Here is a 27,524-nt window from a genome sequence, read left to right as displayed (position 1 = left end):
GCCGCCGTGCTACCTGAGCAGGAGTTCCCGGTCGCCAATCTTCCGGGAGGAATGTCCTCCTTCCGGCAGCAGGCTGTGTCTTCAGGGTGGTCCCTTGCGGCTCAGCACCTTCCGGAATGGGCAAAAGCTGGTCACCACAGCGCGGAAATGGCCGGGGAGGCCAGGCCCAAGTGGGTTCTTGGGCCTCTCCCCTCACACCAGGGGGTGTCTGGTGCTAGCGCACACTCCGGGAGCGAGCGAGGCCGGATGGCAGCTCCCCAGCTCAGCCCTGACCTCTGCTGGACCTGCTCCGATGGCTGCCATCCATGGCCCCCAGGCTGAGGCCTGTGAAGCCCAGCTCCAAGAATTAAGGCTGCTAAGGATGGGAGCTCTGTTGCCCGGCACTGACTGACAGAAGCAGACCTTGGCTTCCGGAAGGAATCCTGGACAGAAGGACAGGAGCTCCCGGGTGTCCCGGAAAGCATTGATCCTGTCAAATCTACAGACCAGCAGAAAAGCTGAGGCCCAGAGCCCAGCGGCCAAGGACCGGGCTGAGCACACCAGCTGCCAGTGGTGGAGCTGAGCCCCAAGCCTCTTCCCACCGCTGCCTTTCAGGACGGCTGGAAGCAGAATGTTCCAGTGCTGCGTCCATGCCAGGTTCCTGAGGCCACCGGACCATGCATAGTTGAGCGTGAGTTCCGGCAGGCTGGAGAAAGCAGGTTGGTCAGAACTCACACTGCAAGGCAGATTCAGGGGTACGGTCTGGGCACGCAGGCATTACCCAGCCTAAGGCCCCCGTACCCCGATTCTGAAGCAGCGCCTAGCTAAGGCCATCCTGCCTTGGCCTCTGAGTGCCGGGGTCTTGGATGTGTGCCTCATTCCCAAGCCTTGGGGACCCAGCGTTCACCTAGCGCACGTTCAGAGAGCTGCTCCTTCTGCTGGAGGTGGATGTGTGACATCACTTGGGGTTCCTTGATCCTCCCTCCCTCCCTCCCTCCCTCCCGTCAGTATGGTCTGACCCCTGCACTTGTTTTCCGTGTCTGAGGAGGGGTGGGGCTGCCCAGTGGGAAGGGCTCTTCCCGATGGCTGCCCAGTCTCTGCCTGCCCCTGGTGCTGGCCGGCCAGGTGTAGAAGTCTGAACCCATGCCGCAGGTCAGGCTAGTGCACAGGTCGGGGCCACACCCAGCAGCCTATACCCCAGCAGCTCCTCCAGGGCCGGGGGGCCTTCTGCCCACCCTCTTGAGCTGGGCACCTGCCAGTTCTCATGCCCTGACCCACAGCTCCCCCAAGCCCACAACCCCCCACCCCCAGGCCCACAGCCCCCCCAGGCCCACGCCCCCCCAGGCCCACAGACCCCCCCCAGGCCCACAGCTCCCCACCCCCAGGCCCACGCCCCCCCCCAGGCCCACAGCCCCCACCCCCAGGCCCACAGCCCCCACCCCCAGGCCCACAGCCCCCCAGGCCCACAGCCCCCCACCCCCAGACCCAGAACCCCCCAGGCCCACAGCCCCCACCCCCAGGCCCACAGCTCGCCACCCCCAGGCCCACGCCCCCCCCGGCCCACAGCCCCCCACCCCCAGGCCCACAGCTCGCCACCCCCAGGCCCACGCCCCCCCCAGGCCCACAGCCCCCACCCTCAGGCCCACGCCCCCCCCAGGCCCACAGCCCCCACCCCAGGCCCACAGCCCCCCCCAGGCCCACAGACCCCCCCCAGGCCCACAGACCCCACCCCCAGGCCCACAGCCCCCACCCCCAGGCCCACAGACCCCCCCCAGGCCCACAGCCCCCACCCCCAGGCCCACAGCCCCCACCCCCAGGCCCACAGCCCCCCAGGCCCACAGCCCCTCACCCCCAGGCCCAGAACCCCCCAGGCCCACAGCCCCTACCCCCAGGCCCACAACCCCCCGGCCCACAGCCCCCCACTCCCAGGCCCACAACCCCCCAGGCCCACAGCCCCCACCCCCAGGCCCACAGCCCCCACCCCCAGGCCCACAGCCCCCCAGGCCCACAGCCCCCCACCCCCAGGCCCACAGCCCCCCAGGCCCACAGCCCCCCACCCCCAGGCCCACGGCCCTCCACCCCCAGGCCCACAACCCCCCAGGCCCACAACCCCCCAGGCCCACAACCCCCCGGCCCACAGCCCCCCACTCCCAGGCCCACAACCCCCCAGGCCCACAGCCCCCACCCCCAGGCCCACAGCCCCCACCCCCAGGCCCACAGCCCCCCAGGCCCACAGCCCCCCACCCCCAGGCCCACAGCCCCCCAGGCCCACAGCCCCCCACCCCCAGGCCCACGGCCCTCCACCCCCAGGCCCACAACCCCCCAGGCCCACAACCCCCCAGGCCCACGGCCCCCACCCCCAGGCCCACAGCCCCCCACCCCCAGGCCCACAGCCCCCCACCCCCAGGCCCACGGCCCTCCACCCCCAGGCCCACAACCCCCCAGGCCCACAACCCCCCAGGCCCACAACCCCCCAGGCCCACGGCCCCCACCCCCAGGCCCACGGCCCCCACCCCCAGGCCCACAGCCCCCCACCCCCAGGCCCACGGCCCTCCACCCCCAGGCCCACAACCCCCCAGGCCCACAACCCCCCAGGCCCACGGCCCCCACCCCCAGGCCCACAGCCCCCACCCCCAGGCCCACAGCCCCCCACCCCCAGGCTCACAGCCCCCCAGGCCCACAGCCCCCCCCAGGCTCCCTGGGGGGGGGGCGGCCGCGGGTCCCAGGCACTGCTGTGGTTCGCAGAGTGGCCGGCTGGACCTGTACCTCATAGCCAGCACCGACGTGTCCCGGAGCTCTTGGGTGGCCACTAACCTGGCGGTGGCGCCGGCTGGGCGCTCTTCTTTGCTAGGGGCGGCGGCGGGCAGGACACGTGTGGGGCGGGGCCGGGGCCTGCTGGGGCCAAGGCGGGGCTGGGGCCCCGGGCCTCTGCCCACCTGGCCTGGCTGATGTATGCGCACATGCTGGCCCCGAAGGTGGCGCAGGCGCTGTCGGCGCCGCTGCTGCGTGGCCTGGTGCCTCGCTTTTCATCTCAAGAACGCCTTCCTCCTGGGCTGCCGCGGCCTGGAGGCTCCCAGGAGCCCCCGCGGCTACGTCAACACCCTGGCCCTGGCCTGGCAGAACTGAGGGGCCCGGGCGGGCCTCCCTCCCCCGGCCTCCCTCCCCCGACCAGCCAGGCGTCCGGATGAAGAGATCCCATGAAGCAGGGGGGACGCCCTGTGACCCTCTGCACCCCAACACACAGGGCGGGCGGGGAAGCGGGCAGCTCACCGGCGTCCTTTCCTCTGTCCCCGCCAGGCCCTGACCTCCCGGGGGCTGGGCGGCCTGCGAGCCACGGCTCCTCCCGCGTCCCCACGCATGCCCCATCCCGGGCGGACGCTCCAGGCGGGGTGCTGGTCTTGGTGCTGGATGGGGTGTGCAGTGACCTCGTGTCTGTCAGCAATCCGGGGTGCTGTCTCCCCACCCCCATGTGCCACGCCCCCTTCCCTTTGTGGATTTACAGCCGTGAACCCCGGGGGTGGGGGGGCGGCACTCTGGCGACCGGCCGGGCCTTCCTCATCCTGCCCCTGCCTCCTCGGCTCTCTTTCTGGGGTGGGCGAGCATTCCCACCTCCGGCTCCCAGCGATCCTCACCCCACGCGCTGATGCAGCTTGCACAACGCGGCCACGCACTCCAGCCGCTCCGACGTGGCCGCCACCCCCAGCGGGGTTTGGTGCCGGTTACAGGTCTGTGAGCGCCAGCCAGCCAGCCTTCCGCCTCCAGAGGAACGCATCCCAACCGCCGCTTCGTGCCAGGGCTGGGCCAGAACTACGCTTGGAGCAACGGCTTGGGTGGAGTTCCTGGATGGATGGACAGGAAGCTGGATCTTCTGGGGCCGTCGGGGAGCAGGGTACCTAATTCCCCTTCTGTGGGGCTCTGGGAAGTCTGGCGTACATCGGAGGAAGTGGCCTTTCTCGGCTTGGCTTCTGGAGTTTGCTGAGCCTCGGCCCTCCTGTCCCTTCTCCGTGTCCTGCCTTGGTGACAGGTGACATCCAGCCGTCCACTTTCGGTCTGGATGCCACTTCTGGAATCTGAGGCGGGGAGGCAGGGGGCAGGAAGCCAGGCCACCCCGCGGTGGGGTGAAGCCTTAGGGATTTTCGTTCCCTTTCTCCTTTCCTCTGTGTGAGATCTTGTGTGTTGTAGTAAACCCCGGAAGGTACCAGAAGACCTGGGTTCTTTTTTTTTAGGGGGGGGTCCGGTCGTGGGGCCTGAACTCTGGGCCTGGGCGCTGTCCCTCAGCTCTTCAGCTCAAGGCTAGCGCTCTACCACTTGAGCCACAGCGCCACTTCCGGCTTTTTTCTTTTTGCTTATGTGGTGCTGAGGAATGGAACCCAGGGCCTCAGGCATGCAAGGCAAGCGCTCTACCACTGAGCCACCTTCCCACCCAAGACCTGGTTCTTGCTCTGCCTGGGGTCCAGTTCCGTGCCAGGTTCTGGGGCCCGCAGCTGCTTGCGTTGTTCTCAGATCCTCTCTCCAGCTTTACTGTCTCTCTACTACCTAATGTCAGACTGTGACGTGTCAGCTGAGCCATGCCCGTCCCCCCACGGGCCCCCCCAGTGCTGTCTGGTGGTTGGGGAGCTGCGGCCTTGCTACAGGGCCAACCGAGGCCCAGCCGCCCGGGCACCCTCTCTGCACTGTGGGAGAGCTCCACCTAGCCAGCCCCACCCCCCCGCCCCGCCAGTCCCTCTCACAGTAAGAAATGGCCCTGAAGACCTCTTTCTCCGACTTTCTAGAGTTTTCAGGACAGGGTCTTGTGAGTGGGGGGCCACCGTCTGCTCGCATGGAAGAGGGGGTCTTTATCTGAGCCCCACCTTTGATCTGGTTTTACTTTTAAGTGCCGTTTTGTTATTTCTAAGGCGTTGTCCAGAGGGGTCACCATCTCCTACGTGAGGTGTGGGGGACGGGACCCAGGGCCTCCTGCCGCCCCCCACCTGCTCCTCTGGACCCGCCTCAGGGGTGTTTGCTGTCCGAGGCGTCTGGGACGCACTGTCTCGTCCAGGCTGGTCCTGAGCTCCGGGGCTCCAGCGATGCTCCCGCTCAGCCTCCCGAGGGGCTGAGATTACAGGAACGTGCCGCAAAGACAGAGAAGGGCTCGCAGGGCTGAAGTGCATCTCACGCCTTCATCACACTTTCCTCCTCCTTTCTTTTTAAAAATAAAACCAGACTTTTCTGGGGGGGGGAAGCATCCCCCCAAATTTGGGACCTGTGACAAGCTTACCGTGTGGTTTACGATGGTTCCCATCCTGGCTTCCACCCCGGGTCCTTGATGTTGGGTGGGCGGCGTCTGCCAGCGCTGCGGGAGAGGGGACCGCTCGCCGGGGGGCCGACGCCTCGCGCATGGGCGTCCGCGCCTCAGCTGACCCCAGGAGACAGCACTGCGCCGGCGCCTCTCAGCTGACCCCAGGAGACAGCACTGCGCCGGCGCCTCAGCTGACCCCAGGAGACAGCACTGCGCTGGCGCGTGGGCGTCCGCTGCTCAGCTGACCCCAGGAGACAGCACTGCGCCGGCGCCTCTCAGCTGACCCCAGGAGACAGCACTGCGCTGACGCCTCTCAGCTGACCCCAGGAGACAGCACTGCGCCGCGTGGGCGTCCGCTGCTCAGCTGACCCCAGGAGACAGCACTGCGCCGGCGCCTCTCAGCTGACCCCGGGGACAGCACTGGCCGGCTTCCCGGCTTGAGGGTGCCCGGGCTGGTCTCAAACCCCGACTGGAGCTCGAGTGATGTCCCTCCGCGTAGGGGGACTTCGGCGAGCGCTGAACCGTCCTCCGCTCTGTCACTCCCGCTCCAGCCGAAGCATCAACTCCAGCGGATCTGAAATCACCATGGTGACGTGGGGTTTGAACTCGGGGCCTCACGCTTGCTGGCCGAGAGCCCTACTGCTCCAGTTACACCCTGGCGGCGGCGGGCTGCTGTTTTGGGGTGGCTTCTGCTTTTGGCTTGGGGCAGACCGGACAGGGATCCTCTACGCAGCCGGGATGACAGATTCACACCACACCACTTGTCTGGTTGTGTGAAGATGGGGTCTCAACAACTCTTGGCCCCAACTGGCCTCAAACCATGACCTTCCCCATGCTCGTCTCCAGAGTAGCTGGGATTATAGACCACACCTGGCTAGCATGTTTGTCATCAAAGAGATTTACTGAATTATGTGCTGGTCCTTTGTTGTTGTTGGTCGTAGGCCTTGAACTTGGGGCCTGGGCGCTGTCCCTGAGTTCTTCAGCTCAAGGCGGGCGTTCTACCACTTGAGCCACAGCACCACTTCTAGTTTTCTCGTGGTTCACTGGAGATCAGAGTCTCGGACTTTCCCGCCTGGGCTGGCTTTGAGCCGTGATCCTCAGATCTCAGCCTCCTGAGTTGCTGGGATTAGATGCATGAGTTCTTAAAAGGCACAGTGAGGAAGTCAGATTCTTTGTAGGGAAATACTGCAGGAGCCTTGGAGCATGGCCGCCCTGAAGCAGGGAAGACAGCAGAGCGAGGGAGGCGGGGACCCGGCTGGGTGGGACGCGAGAAGGGCTGGGGCTCCTGGAGGCTGAGGAGGCCAGCCCCGGCGAGGACCGGGACCTGGGCCTCGGGAAGAGCCCAAACCCCAGCTCACTGGGTCTGTGGCGGCCACCTGGCCCGTGTGGGCTGCTTCCCTCCCTTGTGATGCAGTGGCCACGCCTACACCCTGCCAGGAGGAGGCAAAGAGGGAGGAAGAGCAAGCAGGGAGCTGGCCAGGGCGGAGGGGAGTGGGCGGGGAGCTAGCCAGGGCGGAGGGGAGTGGGCGGGGAGCTGGCCAGGGCAGAGAGGGTGGGAGCAGGGCTGGCCGGGGCAGAGGGGAGCGGGCAGGGAGCTGGCCAGGGCAGAGCGGGCAGGGAGCTGGCCAGGGTGGAGGGGAGCGGGTGGGGAGCTGGCCGGGGCAGAGCAGGTGGGAGCAGGGCTGGCCTGCTCAGCCTGGCAGGGGCTCAGGCGGCCCCCCTGTAAGACACAAGCCAGTGGCTTCTTACAGGGCTGGGTCAGAAGGGAAGGTGACAGAGGCCATCTGTCCTTCCCCGAGCCTGGCTCTGCCCCTCAGAACCTGCTCATGGCTCCAGCTCCCGACTCAGCCTCCCCCGGGCTGGGACCACAGGCGTCCACCACGTGTGGGCACCAGCCCCTCGAGGTGGGGGCGGGGCTGTCCGTGTGTCCTCTCAGGGTGGGGGCGGGGCTGTGTGTGTCCTGTCAGGGTGGGGGGGTCTGTCCGTGTGTCCTGTCAGGGTGGGGGTGTGGCTGTCCATGTGTCCTGTCAGGGTGGGGGTGTGGCTGTCCGTGTGTCCTGTCAGGGTGGGGGCGGGGCTGTCCCTGTGTCCTGTCAGGGTGGGGGTGGGGCTGTCCGTGTGTCCTGTCAGGGTGGGGGTGTGGCTGTCCATGTGTCCTGTCAGGGTGGGGGCGGGGCTGTCCGTGTGTCCTGTGAGGGTGAGGGCGGGGCTGTCCGTGTGTCCTGTCAGGGTGGGGGGGTCTGTCCGTGTGTCCTGTCAGGGTGGGGGCGGGGCTGTCCGTGTGTCCTGTCAGGGTGGGGGCGGGGCTGTCTGTGTGTCCTGTCAGGGTGGGGGCGGGGCGGGGCTGTCCCCGGCCTCCGGCCTCTGGGCCCCTGCGCTGCCCCAGCCCCGGCTCTTGCACAGCTCTTGGAAGAGCAGCTGCTGCTGCAGGTGCCGCAGGCTCTCTAGGTCTTCGGCTGAGAGCGGCGGGGCGGACGTGCCCGGCTCCGGCTCCTCCGTGTCCAGGAGCCCGTCCAGGGGCTGCGGCGAGCTCCTGGAGATGTAGCCCTGGTCGGACTGCAGGGATTGCCGCTGCTGCCCCTCGGAGGGGTCCCCCGGGGCCCAGCCGCACAGCAGGGCCAGCCTCAGGTCCTCCAGCTGCTCCCGCGCGTCCTCCCCCTCCAGGGGCCGGTCCGGGCTGGCCGCCGGGAGGAGGGGGTGGGCCTCGGGGTCCCCTATCCCGGCCAGCCAGCTGGCTGCACGCGCGGCTGCGGGGGGCAGGGGCTCCACCGCGTGGGCCGTGGGGACCCCCTCCGCGGGGAGCACCGAGGCCCGCAGGGCCCGGGCGGCTGGCACCCCCTCGGGCGGCAGCCGGGGCTCCAGCCTGGCCGGGCCCCGCCCCGCGGGGGGCAGGTGGAGGGCCAGGGCCAGGCCGCCCGCGGGGGCCGGCTCCCGCACCAGCGGCGTCTGCTTGGCCACGGCGGGCCCGGGCGGTGGCGGGCCTCCACACAGCCCCGCGTCCAGCCACGGGTCCGCGTCCGCCTCTGCGCCGTCGGGCGCGCAGAGACTCTCCCACTCAAACCAGCCCGGGCACCGGGCCTGCCACCCGCGGAAGCGCTGCACGGCCTCGGCCAGCTGCCGGCCGCTGGGGCTCCGCAGGTAGTTGTCCCCGGCCAGCTCCCCGACGCGGTTCATGCGGCCCGGCTCGAACATCTCCAGGTCCTGGATGCGAAAGTAGACGTCCTCGAAGCCGGCCATGAGCGGGTACCTGGAGGTGATGCGGAACGGGTCCGGCACGTCCTGCTCCCCGCTGAGGTCGCTGAAGTAGCAGACGATGTAGGCGCCGAAGCAGGCCGGCTTCTTGAAGTCGGGCAGGATGACGTTCATGGCGGCCGTGAAGAGGTCTCCGGCCGGCCGCTGGCGCTCACAGCGCAGCTGCATGGCCGGCCCCGCCCCGCCCAGCATGGCCTGCCACTTGGCCCTGGAGCCTCGGGAGCACAGGACGATGATCTTGGAGCCGCCCTCGGCCGCCTCCTGCTTCTGGCGCCCCACCCAGCTCAGCACCCCCACCTCCGAGATGGTCCGCTCCTCCAGGAGGTCCAGGGCCACCTCGGTGCCGCAGACCGTGAGCAGGAACTGGGCGAACTTGAGGACCACGTCCACGTAGAGGGGGTGGTCGGCCGAGTAGACGATCCAGACCTTCCTGGGCTTCAGCAGCCGCGGGGTCAGGTCCACGGCGGGCTGGACGTCTGTGGAGACGAGAGGCGGTGGACTCACTCCCAGGGCCCTCTGCCCTGCTGGCCGGCCCCCAGGGTGGGGAGAGCAGGCAGCCTCTAGCAAGGGGCTAGACGGGGCTAGACGGAGCTAGACGGGGCTAGACAGAGCTAGACGGGGCTAGACAGAGCTAGACGGGGCTAGACAGAGCTAGACAGAGCTAGACGGGGCTAGAAGGAGCTAGACGGAGCTAGACGGGGCTAGACAGAGCTAGACGGGGCTAGACAGAGCTAGACAGGGCTAGACGGAGCTAGACAGAGCTAGACAGAGCTAGACGGGGCTAGACAGAGCTAGACAGAGCTAGACGGGGCTAGACGGGGCTAGACGGGGCTAGAAGGAGCTAGACGGGGCTAGACGGGGCTAGACGGGGCTAGACGGGGCTAGACGGAGCTAGACGGAGCTAGACGGAGCTAGATGGAGCTAGACGGGACTAGACAGCGCTAGACAGAACTAGACAGGGCTATAAGGAGCTAGACGGAGCTAGACAGGGCTAGACAGAACTAGACAGGGCTAGAAGGAGCTAGACGGAGCTAGACGGGGCTAGACGGGGCTAGACGGGGCTAGACGGGGCTAGACAGAGCTAGACGGAGCTAGAAGGAGCTAGACAGAGCTAGACGGGGCTAGACGGTGCTAGACAGGGCTAGACAGGGCTAGACGGTGCTAGAAACTGCTGCTGGGTGCTGCCTGACCTTCCTGAGAAAACCCAGTCTCTGCCTTGTGTGAAAAGCACCCTCCGTTTCCCACCTGACCCCTGGCTGTATGCAGATGAATTTGCTTTGTGCTGATTCCGGGGTGACACCTGGGGCCTCCCCCTCTGGTGGCTGGCTCACTGAGGGTGCTTTACCATTTGAACTAAGCCTCAAGACAGGTGCTTTCTTTTTTGTCAACTGTGGGTCTTGAACTCTGGGCCTGGGCGCTGTCCCTGAGCTCTTTTGCTCAAGGCGAGTGTTCTACCACTTGAGCCACAGCGCCACTTCTGGTTTTCTGGTGGCTCACTGGAGTTGAGTCTCACAGACTTTGCTGCTGGGGCTGGCTCTGAACCGCGATCCTCAGATCTCAGCCTCGCGAGCAGCTGGGATTCCACGCAGAGCTCGCTGACCCACCATGGGGTGGAGATGGGGTCCGGTACACCCCTCCCATCTGCTCCGTGTCCTCTGCGTGGACCCCGCCCCGCACCCGCCCCGCGTGGCCAGGGCGCTGACCTGTGTGCTTGCTCTGGTCACGGTGCTTCCCGTGGCGAGACCCTGTGGAAGAAAGAACCCACTGGAGAGAGGCTGCGGAGAGACGCGGCCGGGCGTCCTCCAGTGGGCCGAGACCACCCGGCCGACACCGGCGTCCTCCAGCGGGCCGAGACCACCCGGCCGACACCGGCGCCTCCAGCCCCCCACGAGACCCGGCAGGCGGCCGGGGAGCGCCGCCGACCCGAGAGCAGCCCCGGCGCACTGCGGTGCGTCCCGTGCCAAGGGCTCGGCACACAGCCAGTCCGCCGCTGCTGCCGGAGGCGCCTGGCTGGGCACCGAGACCCCACGTGCGGGGGAGAAGGGGGCCCGGGGCGGGTCCCACAGCTGGGACAGACTCCATGACCAACCGTGCCGGAGCGCCCGTCCCCGCCCCTTCCACAGCTCCCCAGTACTTCTGAGATAAGGAGCAGAAGCCGTCCCTAAGCAATAGTCACGTGACACAACACGGACACACAACCACCCCCAATGATTCACACTGGATCCCGTGGACACACAACCACCCCCAATGATTCACACCCAATCCTGGGACACACAACCACCCCCAATGATTCACACCAGATCCCGTGGACACACAACCACCCCCAATGATTCACACCAGATCCCGTGGACACACAACCACCCCCAATGATTCACACCAGATCCCGTGGACACACAACCACCCCCAATGATTCACACCGGATCCCGTGGACACACAACCACCCCCAATGATTCACACCCAATCCTGGGACACACAGCAATCCCCCATGGTTCACACTGGATCCCAGGACACACAGCAATCTCCAACAATTCACACCCTATCCTGTGGACACACAACAGCCTCCAATGATTCACACACGATCCGGAGACACACAGCAATCCTCAGTGATTCACACTAGATCCCATGGACACACAGCAATCTCCAGTGAGTCACACCGATCCTGAGACACACAGCAATCCCTAACAATTCACACCTAACAGTCATGGTGTGGGGGGTGCCAGGAACCCACAGCCCTGCCTCTGCCCTGGGGGTCCCTGTCCCCCCATCTCACGGAAGACAGAACCTAAGGTTTGTTAGGGAATCGTCCCATGGCTGCAAAGCCAGGGAGGTGGGGCCGGGGGCCAGGTGGGTGACGCGGGTCTGGACCCAACCCTCTCCACCACGTGCGGCTGTCTCGTCTCCTCTGATCTGGGATAGACGAGTCTGGGGTTCAGGAAGGGGCTGTTTATGCCAGGGGGGGCTCCTCGCACCCGCTGGCCTTAGTGATGCTGACTGAGCTACGCGGGCGCAGGGCTGGCTAGCCGAGTCCGCCGCGAGCACAGCCTGGTCCACGCTGGGCCGGGCCGGCAGGGCTGTGCGGGCGGGAGGGAGGGCGGGAGGGAGGGAGGGAGGGAGGGAGGGAGGGAGGGCGGGCGGCCTGGGCTTGTGCTCCGGCCTCTGGGCCTTACCTGAGAGCTTCCATGTCATGCAGATGGCCAGCAGGATGACGGAGGCCACCAGCAGCACGGCGGCGCCCGTGATGAGGCCGTACACCCACAGGGGGACGCGGTCTGCGGTAGGAGAGCGTGAGCGTGCTCCCAGGAGCCCGCACCCCGGGAGGCCTCCCCCTCCTCCTCCCCCAACCCCCCAATCCCCCCCCCAGCTTACCTGCAAAGGACTCTGCGGCAACAGCACAGCAGGGGGTGGGGGGTAGAAATATTGCTCTCGAGCATCAGCAGGACTGCAGCCCGGCCCGCTCCTCAGACCCGTGTCCACAGAGCCCTTGAGCCGCTCAGGGACGCCTCCCTCTGCCCGGGGACAGGGGGGAGGGGGAGGGGGCGCCCTGCAGCCACGGTCTCCCATGACTGAGGAGGAAGGGGGAAGGTGCACTCATCCCCCACGTGCTCTGGCAGGGCCTGGCATGCCCTGAGGGCCTGGGCAGCTCATGTGACGTCCCCGCGGTCGGGGATGGACAGGGCTCCTACCTGGGGAGGGCGGGGGCTCAGGTCGGGATGGACAGGGCTCCTACCTGGGGAGGGCGGGGGCTCAGGTCGGGATGGACAGGGCTCCTACCTGGGGAGGGCGGGGGCTCAGGTCGGGATGGACAGGGCTCCTACCTGGGGAGGGCGGGGGCAGGGATGGACAGGGCTCCTACCTGGGGAGGGCGGGGGCTCAGGTCGGGATGGACAGGGCTCCTACCTGGGGAGGGCGGGGGCAGGGATGGACAGGGCTCCTACCTGGGGAGGGCGGGGGCTCAGGTCGGGATGGACAGGGCTCCTACCTGGGGAGGGCGGGGGCTCAGGCTGGGATGGACAGGGCTCCTACCTGGGGTGGGAGGGGGCAGGGATAGACAGGGCTCCTACCTGGGGAGGGCGGGGGCAGGGATGGACAGGGCTCCTACCTGGGGAGGGCGGGGGCTCGGGGCAGGGCTCCTACCTGGGGAGGGCGGGGGCAGGGATGGACAGGGCTCCTACCTGGGGTGGGCGGGGGCAGGGATGGACAGGGCTCCTACCTGGGGTGGGCGGGGGCAGGGATGGACAGGGCTCCTACCTGGGGTGGGCGGGGGCAGGGATGGACAGGGCTCCTACCTGGGGAGGGCGGGGGCTCAGGCTGGGATGGACAGGGCTCCTACCTGGGGAGGGCGGGGGCTCAGGCTGGGATGGACAGGGCTCCTACCTGGGGTGGGCGGGGGCTCGGGGCAGGGCACGGTCACCGCGTGTCTCAGGCAGTCGGTCTGGCAGCTGCTGAAGAACGGCTGGATCTGGGGGAGGGGAGACGGGCGTCAAGAGGCTGGGCTGCGGGGGTGACGCCTGCGGTTCTTTTACTCTGGAGGCGGAGGCAGTGGGGCTGCTTGAGCCCGATTTCGGCACAGCCTGAGCAATGCTGCGCAGCAAGGCAGCCAGGGCAGATCGCACCTGGGATCCCGGCTGCCGGGGGTTCAAGGCCAGCCTGGGAAAAAGACTAGTGAAACCCCATCTCAACCGGCAAGCCGGGCGTAGGGGTGCACGTCTGTGGTTCCGGCAACACAGGGTGAGAGAACAGCGTGACTCAGGGGGCAGAGTGCCTGACTAGCAAATCAGAGACCCTGTGTTCAAACCCCAGCCTCTCCCAAAGGCCTAAGACCAAGACCTCCCTCCCCCGCCCCCCCCGCGGCTGCGGGAGCAGGCTGTGGGGCACCTGGAGTCGGGGTATGAGCTGCCTTCCCCAGAGCTCCACTCTGCAGCGTGAAGGCCGACATCACCCGTGCCCGCCCCCGACGCCCGTGCACGCCCCACGCCCGTGCCTGCCCCCGACGCCCGTGCCCGCCCCACGCCCGTGCACAGCCCACGCCCGTGCCCGCCCCCGACGCCCGTGCACGCCCCACGCCCGTGCACGCCCCACGCCCGTGCACACCCCACGCCCGTGCACACCCCACGCCCGTGCACACCCCCGACGCCCGTGCACACCCCACGCCCGTGCACACCCCCGACGCCCGTGCCCGCCCCACGCCCGTGCACAGCCCACACCCGTGCACACCCCCGACGCCCATGCACACCCCACGCCCGTGCACACCCCCGACGCCCATGCACACCCCACGCCCGTGCCCGCCCCCGACGCCCGTGCCCGCCCCACGCCCGTGCACAGCCCACACCCGTGCACACCCCACGCCCGTGCCCGCCCCTGACGCCCGTGCCCGCCCCATGCCCGTGCACACCCCACGCCCGTGCACACCCCACACCTGTGCACACCCGACGCCCGTGCACACCCCACACCCGTGCACACCCCACACCCGTGCACACCCCCGACGCCCATGCACACCCCACGCCCGTGCCCGCCCCCGACGCCTGTGCACAGCCCCACACCCGTGCACAGCCCACGCCCGTGCACAGCCCACACCCGTGCACAGCCCACACCCGTGCACACCCCCGACGCCCATGCACACCCCACGCCCGTGCCCGCCCCCGACGCCCGTGCCCACCCCACACCCGTGCACGCCCCACGCCCGTGCACACCCCCACACCCGTGCACACCCCACACCCGTGCACACCCCCACACCTGTGCACGCCCCCACACCCGTGCACACCCCCACACCTGTGCACGCCCCACACCCGTGCACACCCACCTGGACCTGGTGGAGACAGCACCGTTGGGCGTCGGACAGAGTGAAGGTGACGTTGCCTCGCTGGTGGAACTGCTCTTGTCTGGGCTGGAGGAGAGGAGGAGCGTAAGGTTCTCAGTGGGTCAGAGCTTGCTTGCTGGGGACATGCACAAGGAAGTCACAGGGGACGGGCCCTCCGTGGGGACGAGCCCTCCGTGGGGACGGGCCCTCCGTGGGGACGGGCCCTCCGTGGGGACGGGCCCTCTGTGGGGACAGGCCTGGCCCTCCGTGGGGACGGGCCCTCTGTGGGGACAGGCCTGGCCCTCCGTGGGGACAGGCCTGGCCCTCCGTGGGGACGGGCCCTCCATGGGGACGGGACAGGCCTGGCCCTCCGTGGGGACGGGCCCTCCGTGGGGACGGGCCCTCCGTGGGGACAGGCCTGGCCCTCCGTGGGGACGGGCCCTCTGTGGGGACAGGCCTGGCCCTCCGTGGGGACGGGCCCTCCGTGGGGACGGGCCCTCCGTGGGGACGGGCCCTCTGTGGGGACAGGCCTGGCCCTCCGTGGGGACGGGCCCTCTGTGGGGACAGGCCTGGCCCTCCGTGGGGACGGGCCCTCCGTGGGGACGGGCCCTCCGTGGGGACAGGCCTGGCCCTCCGTGGGGACGGGCCCTCCATGGGGACGGGACAGGCCTGGCCCTCCGTGGGGACGGGCCCTCCGTGGGGACGGGCCCTCCGTGGGGACGGGCCCTCCGTGGGGACAGGCCTGGCCCTCCGTGGGGACGGGCCCTCCGTGGGGACAGGCCCTCCGTGGGGACGGGCCCTCCGTGGGGACAGGACAGGCCTGGCCCTCCGTGGGGACGGGCCCTCCGTGGGGATGGGCCCTCCGTGGGGACAGGCCTGGCCCTCCGTCGGGACAGGCCTGGCCCTCCGTGGGGACGGGCCCTCCGTGGGGACGGGCCCTCTGTGGGGACGGGCCCCCTCACAGACCACCTGGCCCACAGGAAGCCGGCGGGGAGAGGCGTGGGCAGGTGAGGTGGCTCAAGCCTGTAAAACAAGGCAGAGTCCAGAGGATCTCTCCCCTCGGCCTGCAGGAGTCATCCCCATCCCTGGCTGGGGAGTGCACAGGCCTGGCATCCAGCCACAGGGACGCGCAGGCAGGGGGTCACTGTCCAAGCCAGCAGGGCACAAAGACAGACCCCACCCTGAAAAACAGCCAACAGCAGCAACAAAGCTAGACGCTGTGCTGCGGCTCAAGAGGTAGAGCATTAGCCTAGCACAGCACCCAGGCCCAGTTCTAGCCCTACCAACACCATGGACAACAACAAATTGGGCTGGGGGTGTGGCTCAAGTGGTGGAGCAGCTTCGGAGCAAGCCCAAGGCCCCAGTGCAATCCCCATCCGCCAAAAATAAGAAACAGAGAAAAGGGAAGTAGAGCAGACAGCCACACAGACAGAGGGCAGGGGGCGCGGGGCTGGCGGGGCAGGGGCCGAGGAGGGGGCCGGCCCAACCAGCTGCTCCACCCACAGCAAGGAACCTGAGGAGCCGGAAATGGGGACGTGACCAGGGCTGGCCTCAGGAGGGGCTGGTGTGGGGGAGGGGCCGGGTGTGGGGAGGGGCTGGCCTCAGGAGGGGCAGGTGTGTGGGGAGTGGCTGGTGTGGGGGAGGGGGCCGGGTGTGGGGGAGGGGCTGGTGTGGGGGAGGGGCCGGGTGTGGGGGAGGGGGCCGGGTGTGGGGGAGGGGCTGGTGTGGGGGAGGGGGCCGGGACCCGCTTTGTGGTTACCGCCGGCACGGGCTGTCCTTGCTCCCCGCAGCTCTGGTTCTCCGAGCCGGGCAGGCTTCTGAGCAGGACGTGGTACGGGGTGGACTCGTTCCACAGGGTAAAGCCCACCCGCAGCTGCCCGGCCTCCAGGATCTCCACGGTGATGCCGGGGTCCCACAGGCTGCCTGCCGGGGACACGGGCCGCGGGGTGGGGGGTGAGGTCCGCAGACCGGTGGGGGTCGGGGGGGGGGAGGTCTCCGCAGACCCGCGGGGGTGCCGGGGGGGGCTCCGCAGACCCGAGGGGGTGCCGGGGGGGGGAGGTCTCCACAGACCCGCGGGGGTGCCGGGGGGGGGGAGGTCTCCACAGACCCGCGGGGGTGCCGGGGGGGGGGAGGTCTCCGCAGACCCGCGGGGGTGCCGGGGGGGGGGGGGAAGAGGTCTCCGCAGACCCGAGGGTGTGCCCGGGGGGGGGGAGGTCTCCACAGACCCGCGGGGGTGCCGGGGGGGGGGGAGGTCTCCGCAGACCCGCGGGGGTGCCGGGGGGTCTCCACAGACCCGCGGGGGTGCCGGGGGTTCTCCACAGACCCGCGGGGGTGCCGGGGGGGGGTCTCCGCAGACCCGCGGGTGTGCCCGGGGGGGGGAGGTCTCCACAGACCCGCGGGGGTGCCGGGGGGGGGGAGGTCTCCGCAGACCCGCGGGGGTGCCGGGGGGGGGGCTCCACAGACCCGCGGGGGTGCCGGGGGAGGTCTCCGCAGACCCGCGGGTGGGGCGAGGGCGCACAGGGAAGGGTCTCTGGGCAGCACTTGCCTGTGCTCACACAGGGTGTGGTTGTCTTCATCACGGGGTCCTGGCAGCCTGCAAACACCCAGCAGGGGGCGGCGGTGAGTCCCTGCTGCCGCAGTCCCCCACCCCACGCAGGGGGGAGGACGCTGTGTGAGCGGCAGCGGGCCACGCGGGGGGGGGGGGCGGTGGGATTCAGGTCAGTTCGCCAGTCTGGACAAGCACAGCCTGAGTCCCCGGGCTCAGGGTGAGCGCTCACGGGGCGCAGCAGAGGGCAGGGCAGGGTGAGCGCTCACGGGGCGCAGCAGAGGGCAGGGCAGGGTGGGGCGCAGCAGAAGGCAGGGCAGGGGGCCTGCCAGGCCAGCGTGCCTGCAAGGCTCTGGGCGTTCACCGACGGGCGGACCCAAGGCTGGCCCCGTGTGTGGGCAGCGTGACGGGCAGGGTAGACCGGGGCGGAGGGCGGGGCCGGGGGCTCTTACCAGGCACCACCACTCTCCTGGACTGATGGTTGGGGTCCCCGTCGGGGAAGGGCTTGGGCAGGTGGTGCACCGTCACCTCGTACTCCTCCGCAGGGTCCACCACAAAGTGCTCAAAGCTGAACCGCCACTGTGGGGAGGGCAGGGGGAGGGGGAGGGCAGGGGGGAGGGGGAGGGCAGGGGGAGGGGGAGGGCAGGGGGGAGGGGGAGGGCAGGGGGAGGGCAAGGAGGAAGGGGAGGGCAGGGAGGAGGGGGAGGGCAGGAGGGAGGGCAGGGAGGAGGGAGAGGGCAGGAGGGAGGGCAAGGAGGAAGGGGAGGGCAGGGAGGAGGGGGAGGGCAGGGGGGAGGGCAAGGAGGAAGGGGAGGGCAGGGAGGAGGGGGAGGGCAGGAGGGAGGGCAGGGAGGAGGGAGAGGGCAGGAGGGAGGGGGAGGGCAGGGGGAGGGGGAGGGCAGGGGGGAGGGCAAGGAGGAAGGGGAGGGCAGGGAGGAGGGGGAGGGCAGGGAGGAGGGGGAGGGCAGGGGGGAGGGCAAGGAGGAAGGGGAGGGCAGGGAGGAGGGGGAGGGTAGGAGGGAGGGCAAGGAGGAGGGGGAGGGCAGGGAGGAGGGGGAGGGCAGGAGGGAGGGCAGGGAGGAGGGAGAGGGCAGGAGGGAGGGGGAGGGCAGGGGGGAGGGCAAGGAGGAAGGGGAGGGCAGGGAGGAGGGGGAGGGCAGGAGGGAGGGCAGGGAGGAGGGAGAGGGCAGGAGGGAGGGGGAGGGCAGGAGGGAGGGCAAGGAGGAGGGGGAGGGCGGGGAGGAGGGGGAGGGCAGGAGGGAGGGCAGGGAGGAGGGGGAGGGCAGGAGGGAGGGGGAGGGCAGGAGGGAGGGCAGGGAGGAGGGAGAGGGCAGGAGGGAGGGGGAGGGCAGGAGGGAGGGCAAGGAGGAGGGGGAGGGCAGGGAGGAGGGGGAGGGCAGGAGGGCGGGGGAGGGCAGGAAGGAGGGGGAGGGCAGGAGGGAGGGCAGGGAGGAGGGAAGAGGGAGGATGGGACAGGGAGGGGAGGGAAGGAGGGAGAGAGGGCAGGGAGGAGGGGAGAAGAGAGGGACAGGGAGGGGAGGGAAGGAGGGAGGGAGATGGATGAGCCCCCCACCTCTCCCCAAAACAGGAATGAGACCCCACCCCACCCCGAGTGCGCGCAGTGTCTACAATGTGCCTCTCTTCTCCCTAGATGGAGTCTCATCGCTTTTCTAGTGAGAAAACTGAAGTCTGAGGCGAAGGGGGGATGCGAGGGGATGGAGGGGAGGGGGAGCCGTGGGGGCGAGCTTCCAGCTCCGGAGGCCCCAGAGCGGGCTTGTGCGTGAGTGTGTGTGCGTGAGTATGTGCATACGTGTGCGTGTGCATGTGTGCGTGTGTGCATGAGTATGTGCATGCGTGTGTGCCCATGTGCGTGTGCGTATGTGTATGCGTGTGCGTGAGTATGTGTATGTGTGTGCGTGAGTATGTGTATGCGTGTGCGTGAGTATGTGCATGCGTGTGCATGTGCGTGTGTGCCCATGTGCGTGTGCATGCATGTGCGTATGTGCATGCATGTGCGTGTGCGTGCACCTGTGCCGCAGGCAAGTGCGCACCTCTGTGTGTTATCTTCCAGGTGGACGTGTACGGAAGACTCCAGCTTCCTTTTCTCGGGGGTGGGTGGGCCTTGAACTCAGGACCTGGGTGCCTCCTGAGCTGTTTGTGGCTCAAGGCTGGCATTCTACCACTTGTGCCACAGCTCCACTTCTAGCTTTTAGTTGCAGATGAGAATCTTTCAGATTTGAACTCTGCCCCTCAGCTCTCGGTGACAGGCGTGAGCCACCGGGGCCGGACCAGTCCCTTCTCACTTGTGACTCCCAAGGTGGGGTCTTGCTCTGTGCCCTGGCCAGCCCGGGCTCAGGTCTTCCCGCGCACCCCCCTGTTGCTGGGTTACAGCCCTGCGCCAGGCTTCCCTCTCCGTACCCGCTTGTGATGGTGCTGCAGCCTGGACAGGAACTGGAACTTGACACACAGCTGCTCGTTGGTGCTCAGCTGCAGGACGGAGAGCTCCGTGCCCTCCAGGTACAGGATGCTGGCTGGAGGTGGAGGAGGGGCGTCAGCCGCGGCCCGGGCAGGCCTCGCCCCCGGCCTGCCCCGTCCCTGCGCCCGCTCCCCTGACCCCGCTCTGCAGACGGAGGCTGCTCGGCTGGCCGGGGCCGAGGGCCAGTACGCAGGGTGCTGGCCGTGTGGTCTCGCGTGGAGGGCAGCGGCCCCACGCCAGGGCCGGCGTGAGCACGCGGGCTTGGGACACAGCCCGGGTCCCAGCTCGAGAGGCGCGGGGTTGCCTCAGAAAGTTCTCGCCCTGGCCAACCAACGGGTTCCCGAGTTTGTAGTGTGGCGGTTAAAATGTGGGGTGTTTTGTGAAGGGGCGTGGGATGGACACAGACCGGCTGCAACTGCAGTGATGGATTCAGTCAGCCCAGGGCCGAGTCTGGACAGAAGAACGGCCGTGCTGTCTGTGGGCGGTGGCAGCCACAGGCCCCACGACCGCTGGCCCGACTCACCGTCCGTCTGCAGGGTCCACTGGATGAGCAGCACAGGGACGCGGTCTCCATGCCCAGTGAGGGCCACGCCCAGCTGGGTCCTCATGAGCTTGGGGGAGGAGGGGGTCAGGTTCCGAGGGTGGACCCAGCTGTCGTCCAGGCAGGAACCTGGGAGCCGGGGAGGAGGGCAGCAGCTGAGGGCGGCGCCCAGAGGCCACTGTGCTGGCGTGGCTTCAGGGGGCGCTGGGGGTGGGTTCTGGGGAGGGACCCGGGGCGGGGCTCCGTGGGTTCAGGGGGCGCTGGGGGTGGGTTCTGGGGAGGGACCTGGGGCGGGGCTCCATGCGTTCAGGGGACCCTCGGGGTGGGTTCTGGGGAGGGACCCCGGGGCGGGGCTCCGTGGGTTCAGGGGGCGCTGGGGGTGGGTTCTGGGGAGGGACCCCGGGGCGGGGCTCCATGGGTTCAGGGGGTGCTGGGGGTGGGTTCTGGGGAGGGACCTGGGGCGGGGCTCCATGGGTTCAGGGGGCACTGGGGGTGGGTTCTGGGGAGGGACCTGGGGTGGGGCTCCATGGGTTCAGGGGGCACTGGGGGTGGGTTCTGGGGAGGGACCTGGGGCGGGGCTCCGTGGGTTCAGGGGGTGCTGGGGGTGGGTTCTGGGGAAACGCTGTGGAGACGGGGCGCAGGAGGGAAGGGCGGCACTGTTGGGGTCCCTGAGGCACAAGGAAAGGAAGCAGAGAACTTACTGCTGTGCACGGCGCAGCGCAGGCCCTGTGGGAGGAGAAGGTGGTCAGCGCCTGGGAGGGAAAGCCACGCAGCAGCCCGCAGCACTCCGGGGACATCTTCCCACGCCCTTCCTCTGCCCAGCCGAGGAGAGGGACCCGGGGACGTTCCACAAGGTGGAATGCTAACAGTTCTTGGGGTGGGCAGAGCCTGGATTCAGGATCTCCCTCCAACCACCTGGGCCTTAAGGGCCAGTACACGCTGCGAGCCTTGAGGCCCAAGGCCCGCTCACTTCTCAGGACACTGGGAGTAGGCAGTGGATCCCGGTGTGCAGTGGACCCCTGCAGGCGCTGGACCCCTGCAGGCCCTGGACCCCTGCAGGCAGTGGACCTCTGCGGGCCCTGGACCCCTGCGGGCACTGGACCCCCGTGGGCAGTGGACCCCTGCGGGCACTGGACCCCCGTGGGCACTGGACCCCTGCAGGCAGTGGACCCCCGTGGGCAGTGGACCCCTGCAGGCCCTGGACCCCCGTGGGCAGTGGACCCCTGCAGACAGTGGACCCCCGTGGGCAGTGGACCCCTGCAGGCCCTGGACCCCCGTGGGCAGTGGACCCCTGCAGACAGTGGACCCCCGTGGGCAGTGCACCCCCGTGGGCAGTGGACCCCTGCAGACAGTGGACCCCCGTGGGCAGTGGACTCCTGTGGGCAGTGGACCCCCGTGGGCAGTGGACCCCTGTGGGCAGTGGACCCCTGCGGGCACTGGACCCCTGAGGGCAGTGGACCCTTGTGGGCAGTGGACCCCCGCGGACAGTGGACCCCCGCGGACAGTGGACCCCTGCAGACAGTGGACCCCCGCGGACAGTGGACCCCTGCGGGCACTGGACCCCTGCGGGCAGTGGACCCCTGCAGACAGTGGACCCCCGCGGGAATGCCCTGGCAGGATGGGAGGGGGCGAGACAGAACTGTCATTGGTCATAAGGCAGCAGGTAATGGTGGGCACTGGCGGCTCCAGCCTGTAATCGTACTCAGGAGGATTAAGGTTTGAAGCCAGCCCCAGCCCGGGCGGATGGTGAGACTATCTCCAATATAGGCAGCAAAAAACAGGACTGGCGGTGTGACTCAGTGCGAGACGGCCAGGAGAATGAACAAGGCCAGCAAGCTGTAGACCCCGAGTTCAACCTTTTGAGTACTGCTCCCCTCCCCTGCCCCAGAAGAGTCAGCAGATGATATCTAAACTGGACAACTGGAGAATTAAACAAATACGCACATGCTTATTTAGAGGTCAACATCAGGAGAGCAGGTTTAGAGTGAGGCTTAAAAAAAATACTTTAGTACTTAAAAAGGTAATTAAAGCCAGGCACTGGTGGCTCACACCTGTAATCTTAGCTACTCAGGAGTCTGAGATCTGAAGATCATGGTTCAAAGTCAGCCCGGGTACAAAAGTCCGTGAGACTCTTATCTCCAATAAACCACCAGAAAAACAGAAGTGGCTCAAGTGGTAGAGCGCTCGCCTTGAGCTGAAGAGATGAGGGACAGCACCCAGGCCCAGAGTTCAACCCACATGACCACCAACAACAAAAAAGAAATTACATGGGCTGGGAAGGTGGCTCAGTGGTAGAGTGCTTGCCTCGCATGCATGAAGCCCTGGGTTCCATTCCTCAGTACCACCTACACGGAAAAAGCTGGAAGTGGTGCTGTGGCTCAAGTGGTAGAGCGCTAGCCTTGAGCAAAAGAAGCTCAGGGACAGTGCCCAGGCCCAGAGTTCAAGCCCCAGGACTGGCAAAAAAAAAAGTAATTAAAAATTAAATTAAAACTAGTGAAGAGATGGCTTATCTATGATGTTAATATGAATAAAAATAGGTAAAAGATGAGATAAAAACATTGACCCAGAGGAAGAAATCATGGACATTTTCTTTAGAATTTAATTCCAACACAGAATTTGCACTTAGGTAGCTTATAATAATGCAAAGAAAATGTTTATGACTTATTTTGATGGTACTAGCGAAGGTCTTGTGCTGTCCAAGATTTCTTCCTTAACGGTTATTTCTTTTCTTTATTTTGGTCGGTCGTGGGGCTTGAACTCTGGGCCTGGCACTGTCCCTCAGCTCTTCAGCTCAAGGCTGGTGCTCTACTGCTTGAGCCACAGTGCCACTCCCGGTTTTCTGGTGGTTTATTGGAGATCAGAGACTCATGGACTTTTGTGCCCAGGCTGGCTTTGAACCTCGATCCTCAGATCTCAGCCTCCTGAGTAGCTAGGATGACAGGCGTGAGCCACCCGCGCCCGGCTAGGAGTTACGGCTGACGGCTTCCGAGGTCCTGTTCTTGGGGCAGAGCTGTAGCTCAGTGGTACAGCACCTGTTTGGCACAGGTGTGGCTCTGAGCTCAACTCTCAGTATCGCTAAATAAATAAAAACCACAACAAGGAGAAAAACAAAAAACCACCCACCCACCCAGCTTTAAAAATAGCCAGATCAGGTATCAGCTTCCTGCTTGTGGGAGCAGCGTCAGGGGCGTTTACACACAGCTCTGGTTCTCCTCACGTTGGCAGTACTGGGGACTGAGCTGTGGAGAGGCTGTGGCATGCCCTCTGACCTCCTTCCTCCCTGCCTCATCTTGTGCCCACTAAGAGGAGAAGGAAGAGAAATCGGAGGTTTTTGTTTTATTTTTGGTGTGGTCCTGGGACTTGAGTTCAGGGTCTGGGGCTCTGTCCTTGCTCAAGGCTGGAGCTCTACCTCTAGAGCCACAGCACCACTTCTGGCTCAGACTTTCCTAGCCTCTACCCGGGACCCTCAGATCTCAGCCTCCAGAGCAGGTGCAGGCTGAGGGAAGGGGGAGGGGAGGCGGCAGACAGAGCTCTGTCCGGCTGTGGAAGTGTGTGGCTCAGGGCTTCCCTGGGGGAGAGGCTCAGAGGCAGGAGGTGTGAGCCCCAGGCTCCCCCCCATCCGCAAGAGCCCTCAGGGCCCGTTAGCCCAGCCTCCCACACACTCCACCCGACCCTCGCCCCAGGCCGGCTGCAGCCGGTGCCCCCAACCTGCACCCCTGTGGCTCCCTGGCCTCCAGACCTCTGGAGGGCAGCAGGAAGGGCCCGGGGACATTTCTCAACACTGCGCACCCTGAAAACACTTCTCTTTGGGGGAGTCACGTTGTCCTGACCTTCTTTTGGACAGATCACACACAAAGTTAGATTAAGGAGGAATGTCCCTCTGTGTCACATCCTCTGACTCAGAGACCAAGCGGCCTCTCTGGCCGGTGTGGGGACAGGGGAGCTGGGCAGGGAACCCCAGAAAGTGGAAGAGGGGGAGCGGAGGGCGTGTTTTCCTGGAAGGGGGAGGCAGGGTGAGTTTTTTTTTTTTAAAGAAGAAACTGCGCGGGCCGCAGGAGTTGCACTGCCAGGCAGCTGGCGCGTCCTGACAGGCAGGACCACCGCTCACGCCAGCCAGCTTCCCTTCCTAGACCAGCGTGGTGGGGCGTGGGGTGGGGGGCGTGGGCCTGCGTGAGGTTTTCAGAAACATCCAGGCCGGCCTGGGGGTTCAGACCTGTGATCCCAGCTCCTCGGACCCAGACATCAGTGGGTTGAGGCCGGCTGGGCAAACAGTGGGCAAGGCCCTACCTCAGCTGACACCGGAGTCCAGCGTTTTGCTGCTGGGTGGAGTTGGGGTCGGGGTGGGGGTGGTGTGGGTAATGGTCCTCAGTCTCCCCACAGTGGTCCTGCTGCCCTTGCCCCCTGCCTCCAGCCCCACAGTCTGCCTGCCCCTGGTCCTGCCCCTGCCCCTGCCCCTACCCCTGGTCCTGCCCCTGCCCCTGGTCCTGCCCCTGCCCCTGGTCCTGCCCCTGCCCCTGGTCCTGCCCCTGCCCCTGGTCCTGGTCCTGGTCCTGCCCCTGGTCCTGCCCCTGCCCCTGGTCCTGGTCCTGCCCCTGGTCCTGGTCCTGCCCCTGCCCCTGGTCCTGGTCCTGCCCCTGGTCCTGGTCCTGCCCCTGCCCCTGGTCCTGGTCCTGCCCCTGGTCCTGGTCCTGCCCCTGGTCCTGCCCCTGCCCCTGGTCCTGGTCCTGCCCCTGCCCCTGGTCCTGGTCCTGGTCCTGGTCCTGCCCCTGGTCCTGGTCCTGGTTCTGCCCCTGGTCCTGGTCCTGGTCCTGCCCCTGGTCCTGCCCCTGGTCCTGCCCCTGGTCCTGGTCCTGCCCCTGGTCCTGCCCCTGGTCCTGGTCCTGGTCCTGCCCCTGGTCCTGCCCCTGGTCCTGGTCCTGGTCCTGCCCCTGGTCCTGCCCCTGCCCCTGGTCCTGGTCCTGGTCCTGCCCCTGCCCCTGGTCCTGGTCCTGCCCCTGGTCCTGCCCCTGGTCCTGGTCCTGCCCCTGGTCCTGCCCCTGCCCCTGGTCCTGGTCCTGGTCCTGCCCCTGCCCCTGGTCCTGCCCCTGCCCCTGGTCCTGGTCCTGCCCCTGCCCCTGGTCCTGCCCCTGCCCCTGGTCCTGGTCCTGGTCCTGCCCCTGGTCCTGGTCCTGCCCCTGGTCCTGGTCCTGCCCCTGCCCCTGGTCCTGGTCCTGCCCCTGGTCCTGCCCCTGCCCCTGGTCCTGGTCCTACCCCTGGTCCTGGTCCTGCCCCTGGTCCTGGTCCTACCCCTGGTCCTGGTCCTGCCCCTGATCCTGTCCCTACCCCTGGTCCTGCCCCTGGTCCTGCCCCTGCCCTGGTCCTGGTCCTGCCCCTGATCCTGTCCCTGGTCCTGGTCCTGCCCCTGCCCCTGGTCCTGGTCCTGCCCCTGATCCTGGTCCTGTCCCTGGTCCTGGTCCTGGTCCTGCCCCTGGTCCTGGTCCTGCCCCTGATCCTGTCCCTACCCCTGGTCCTGCCCCTGCCCCTGATCCTGGTCCTGTCCCTGGTCCTGCCCCTGGTCCTGGTCCTGCCCCTGCCCCTGGTCCTGATCCTGCCCCTGCCCCTGGTCCTGGTCCTGTGCAGACCCTGACCCCCCCCCCGTTCCCGGTTCCCACGCCCCTTGTCCCAGTCCCTGTGTCCCCCCATCCCCATGTCCCCCCCCCCCCCCCCCCCCCCGCCGCGCTCACCTCCTGCGCGCAGGCCGGCGCCGGGCGGTCGAGGAGCCGCGGGGCCGCGCGGCCCGGGGCGGGGGCGCTCAGGAGCAGCAGCAGCGGCAGCAGCGGCAGCGGCGGCGGCGCGGGCCGCGGGGCGCCGGGGCGCGGGCGGAGCGGGGCCCCCATGGCCGCGGCCGCGGAGGAGCCGCCGCCCGGTCGCCTTCCGCGGGGCCTGGCGCGCGCCCTGCGCCTCGCTTCCGGCTTCCCGCCGCGGGGGCGGGGCCCCGAGGGGCGGGGCCTCGGTGGGCGGGGCCGAGAGGCGTGTTGCTCCGTGGCCCCGCCCCGGGCCTAGCAGGTGCGCGAGGGCTGGGCGCCTGGGTGGGGCCCCGCCCCGCCCCCACCGCGGGCCCCGCCCCCTCCAGGCCCCGCCCCCACCGCGGGCCCCGCCCCCGCCAGGCCCCGCCCCGCCGCGGGCCCGCCCCCGCCAGGCCCCGCCCCGCCGCGGGCCCCGCCCCCGCCAGGCCCCGCCCCCGCCAGGCCCCGCCCCGCCGCGGGCCCCGCCCCCGCCAGGCCCCGCCCCGCCGCGGGCCCGCCCCCGCCAGGCCCCGCCCCCGCCAGGCCCCGCCCCGCCCGCGCCGTTTCCGGTGGCTCGGAGCCGTCCCGCCGAGGACGGCCGGCCCCGCGCCGCCCCCCAAAGCCGGGAGTGGAGCCGCGGCTCACCGGCCAGAGCCCCGCCCGGAGCTCCGAAGCCCAGGGACGGCGCCGGCCCCGAGTTCGCGCCCCGGGCCGCACGCATGCGCACACACACCCACACCCACACCCCCCCCACCAGCCAAGCCACCCGACTGCGGCAGCCGGCATCCACCAATCATCCACGTCCTGCCGGCTGTCTGTGTCTGTACCGCCTGCCAAGCTCTCTATTCTATCCTCGATCACCTGTGATCATCCAGCTGACACCCGAACCTCTGCATCCGTCTGACCCATCAGTCACCCCCACCTACAGTCCATCATCGATACCTATCTGTCTCCTATCAATCATCTATCATCTCCATAGCTGTCACCCATCACCCGAAGCTATCCATCCATGTCACCCATCATCCACCTCAGCTGTCTCCTGACCCCTGACCCCTTCCTCCCCCTGCCCCCCTCCTGTCCTCTCTTCCTGCCCCCCCTCCTGTCCTCCCCCTGCCCCCCTCCTGTCCTCTCTTCCTGCCCCCCTCCTGTCCTCTCTTCCTGCCCCCCTCCTGTCCTCCCCCTGCCCCCCTCCTGTCCTCTCTTCCTGCCCCCCTCCTGTCCTCTCTTCCTGCCCCCCCTCCTGTCCTCTCTTCCTGCCCCCCTCCTGTCCTCCCCCTGCCCCCCTCCTGTCCTCTCTTCCTGCCCCCCTCCTGTCCTCTCTTCCTGCCCCCCTCCTGTCCTCTCTTCCTGCCCCCCCTCCTGTCCTCCCCCTGCCCCCTCCTGTCCTCTCTTCCTGCCCCCCTCCTGTCCTCTCTTCCTGCCCCCCTCCTGTCCTCCCCCTGCCCCCCTCCTGTCCTCTCTTCCTGCCCCCCTCCTGTCCTCTCTTCCTGCCCCCCTCCTGTCCTCTTCCTGCCCCCCCTCCTGTCCTCCCCCTGCCCCCCTCCTGTCCTCTCTTCCTGCCCCCTCCTGTCCTCTCTTCCTGCGCCCTCCTGTCCTCTCTTCCTGCCCCCCCTCCTGTCCTCCCCCTGCCCCCCTCCTGTCCTCTCTTCCTGCCCCCCTCCTGTCCTCTCTTCCTGACCCCCTCCTGTCCTCTCTTCCTGCCTCCCTCCTGTCCTCCCCCTGCCCCCCTCCTGTCCTCTCTTCCTGCCCCCCTCCTGTCCTCTCTTCCTGCCCCCCTCCTGTCCTCTCTTCCTGCCCCCCCTCCTGTCCTCCCCCTGCCCCCCTCCTGTCCTCTCTTCCTGACCCCCCTCCTGTCCTCTCTTCCTGTGCCCTCCTGTCCTCTCTTCCTGAC

At 68.1% G+C, this 27,524-nt stretch overlaps 1 protein-coding gene across 1 annotated transcript; it reads right to left on the bottom strand.

Annotated features, from left to right (window-relative positions):
• Window positions 1-6,139: 6,139 nt before the first annotated feature.
• Window positions 6,140-25,744, bottom strand: LOC138817910 (interleukin-17 receptor A-like). Its single transcript, XM_070008689.1, has 12 exons — window positions 25,592-25,744; window positions 20,570-20,594; window positions 19,851-19,997; window positions 19,270-19,382; window positions 17,304-17,430; window positions 16,848-16,899; window positions 16,066-16,225; window positions 14,310-14,393; window positions 12,884-12,968; window positions 11,677-11,778; window positions 10,213-10,254; window positions 6,140-8,985 (listed from the first exon to the last, which is right to left on the bottom strand). Exons 1-12 carry the CDS (start codon window positions 25,742-25,744, stop codon window positions 7,580-7,582), a joined length of 2,496 nt encoding a protein of 831 aa, XP_069864790.1. The 3' UTR covers window positions 6,140-7,579.
• Between the last annotated feature and the right edge of the window lie 1,780 nt (window positions 25,745-27,524).

Source organism: Dipodomys merriami, unplaced genomic scaffold (genome assembly GCF_024711535.1).
Source record: "Dipodomys merriami isolate MVZ:Mamm:240054 unplaced genomic scaffold, mDipMer1.0.p SCAF_703, whole genome shotgun sequence".
NCBI lineage: Eukaryota > Metazoa > Chordata > Mammalia > Rodentia > Heteromyidae > Dipodomys > Dipodomys merriami.
Note: the sequence above shows the minus strand (reverse complement) of the source record. Positions and strands in the feature narration are given on the sequence as shown.

Excerpts from the sequence above, each read along its gene's own strand:
- LOC138817910 (XM_070008689.1), bottom strand. The coding sequence starts at position 25,744 with ATGGGGGCCCCGCTCCGCCCGCGCCCCGGCGCCCCGCGGCCCGCGCCG. Across the intron at positions 19,998-20,569 it reads GCGCTGCGCCGTGCACAGCA|GTTCCTGCCTGGACGACAGC; the intron begins GTAAGTTCTCTG and ends CCCGGCTCCCAG. Across the intron at positions 12,969-14,309 it reads GCTGTCTCCACCAGGTCCAG|ATCCAGCCGTTCTTCAGCAG; the intron begins GTGGGTGTGCAC and ends CCCCTCCCCCAG.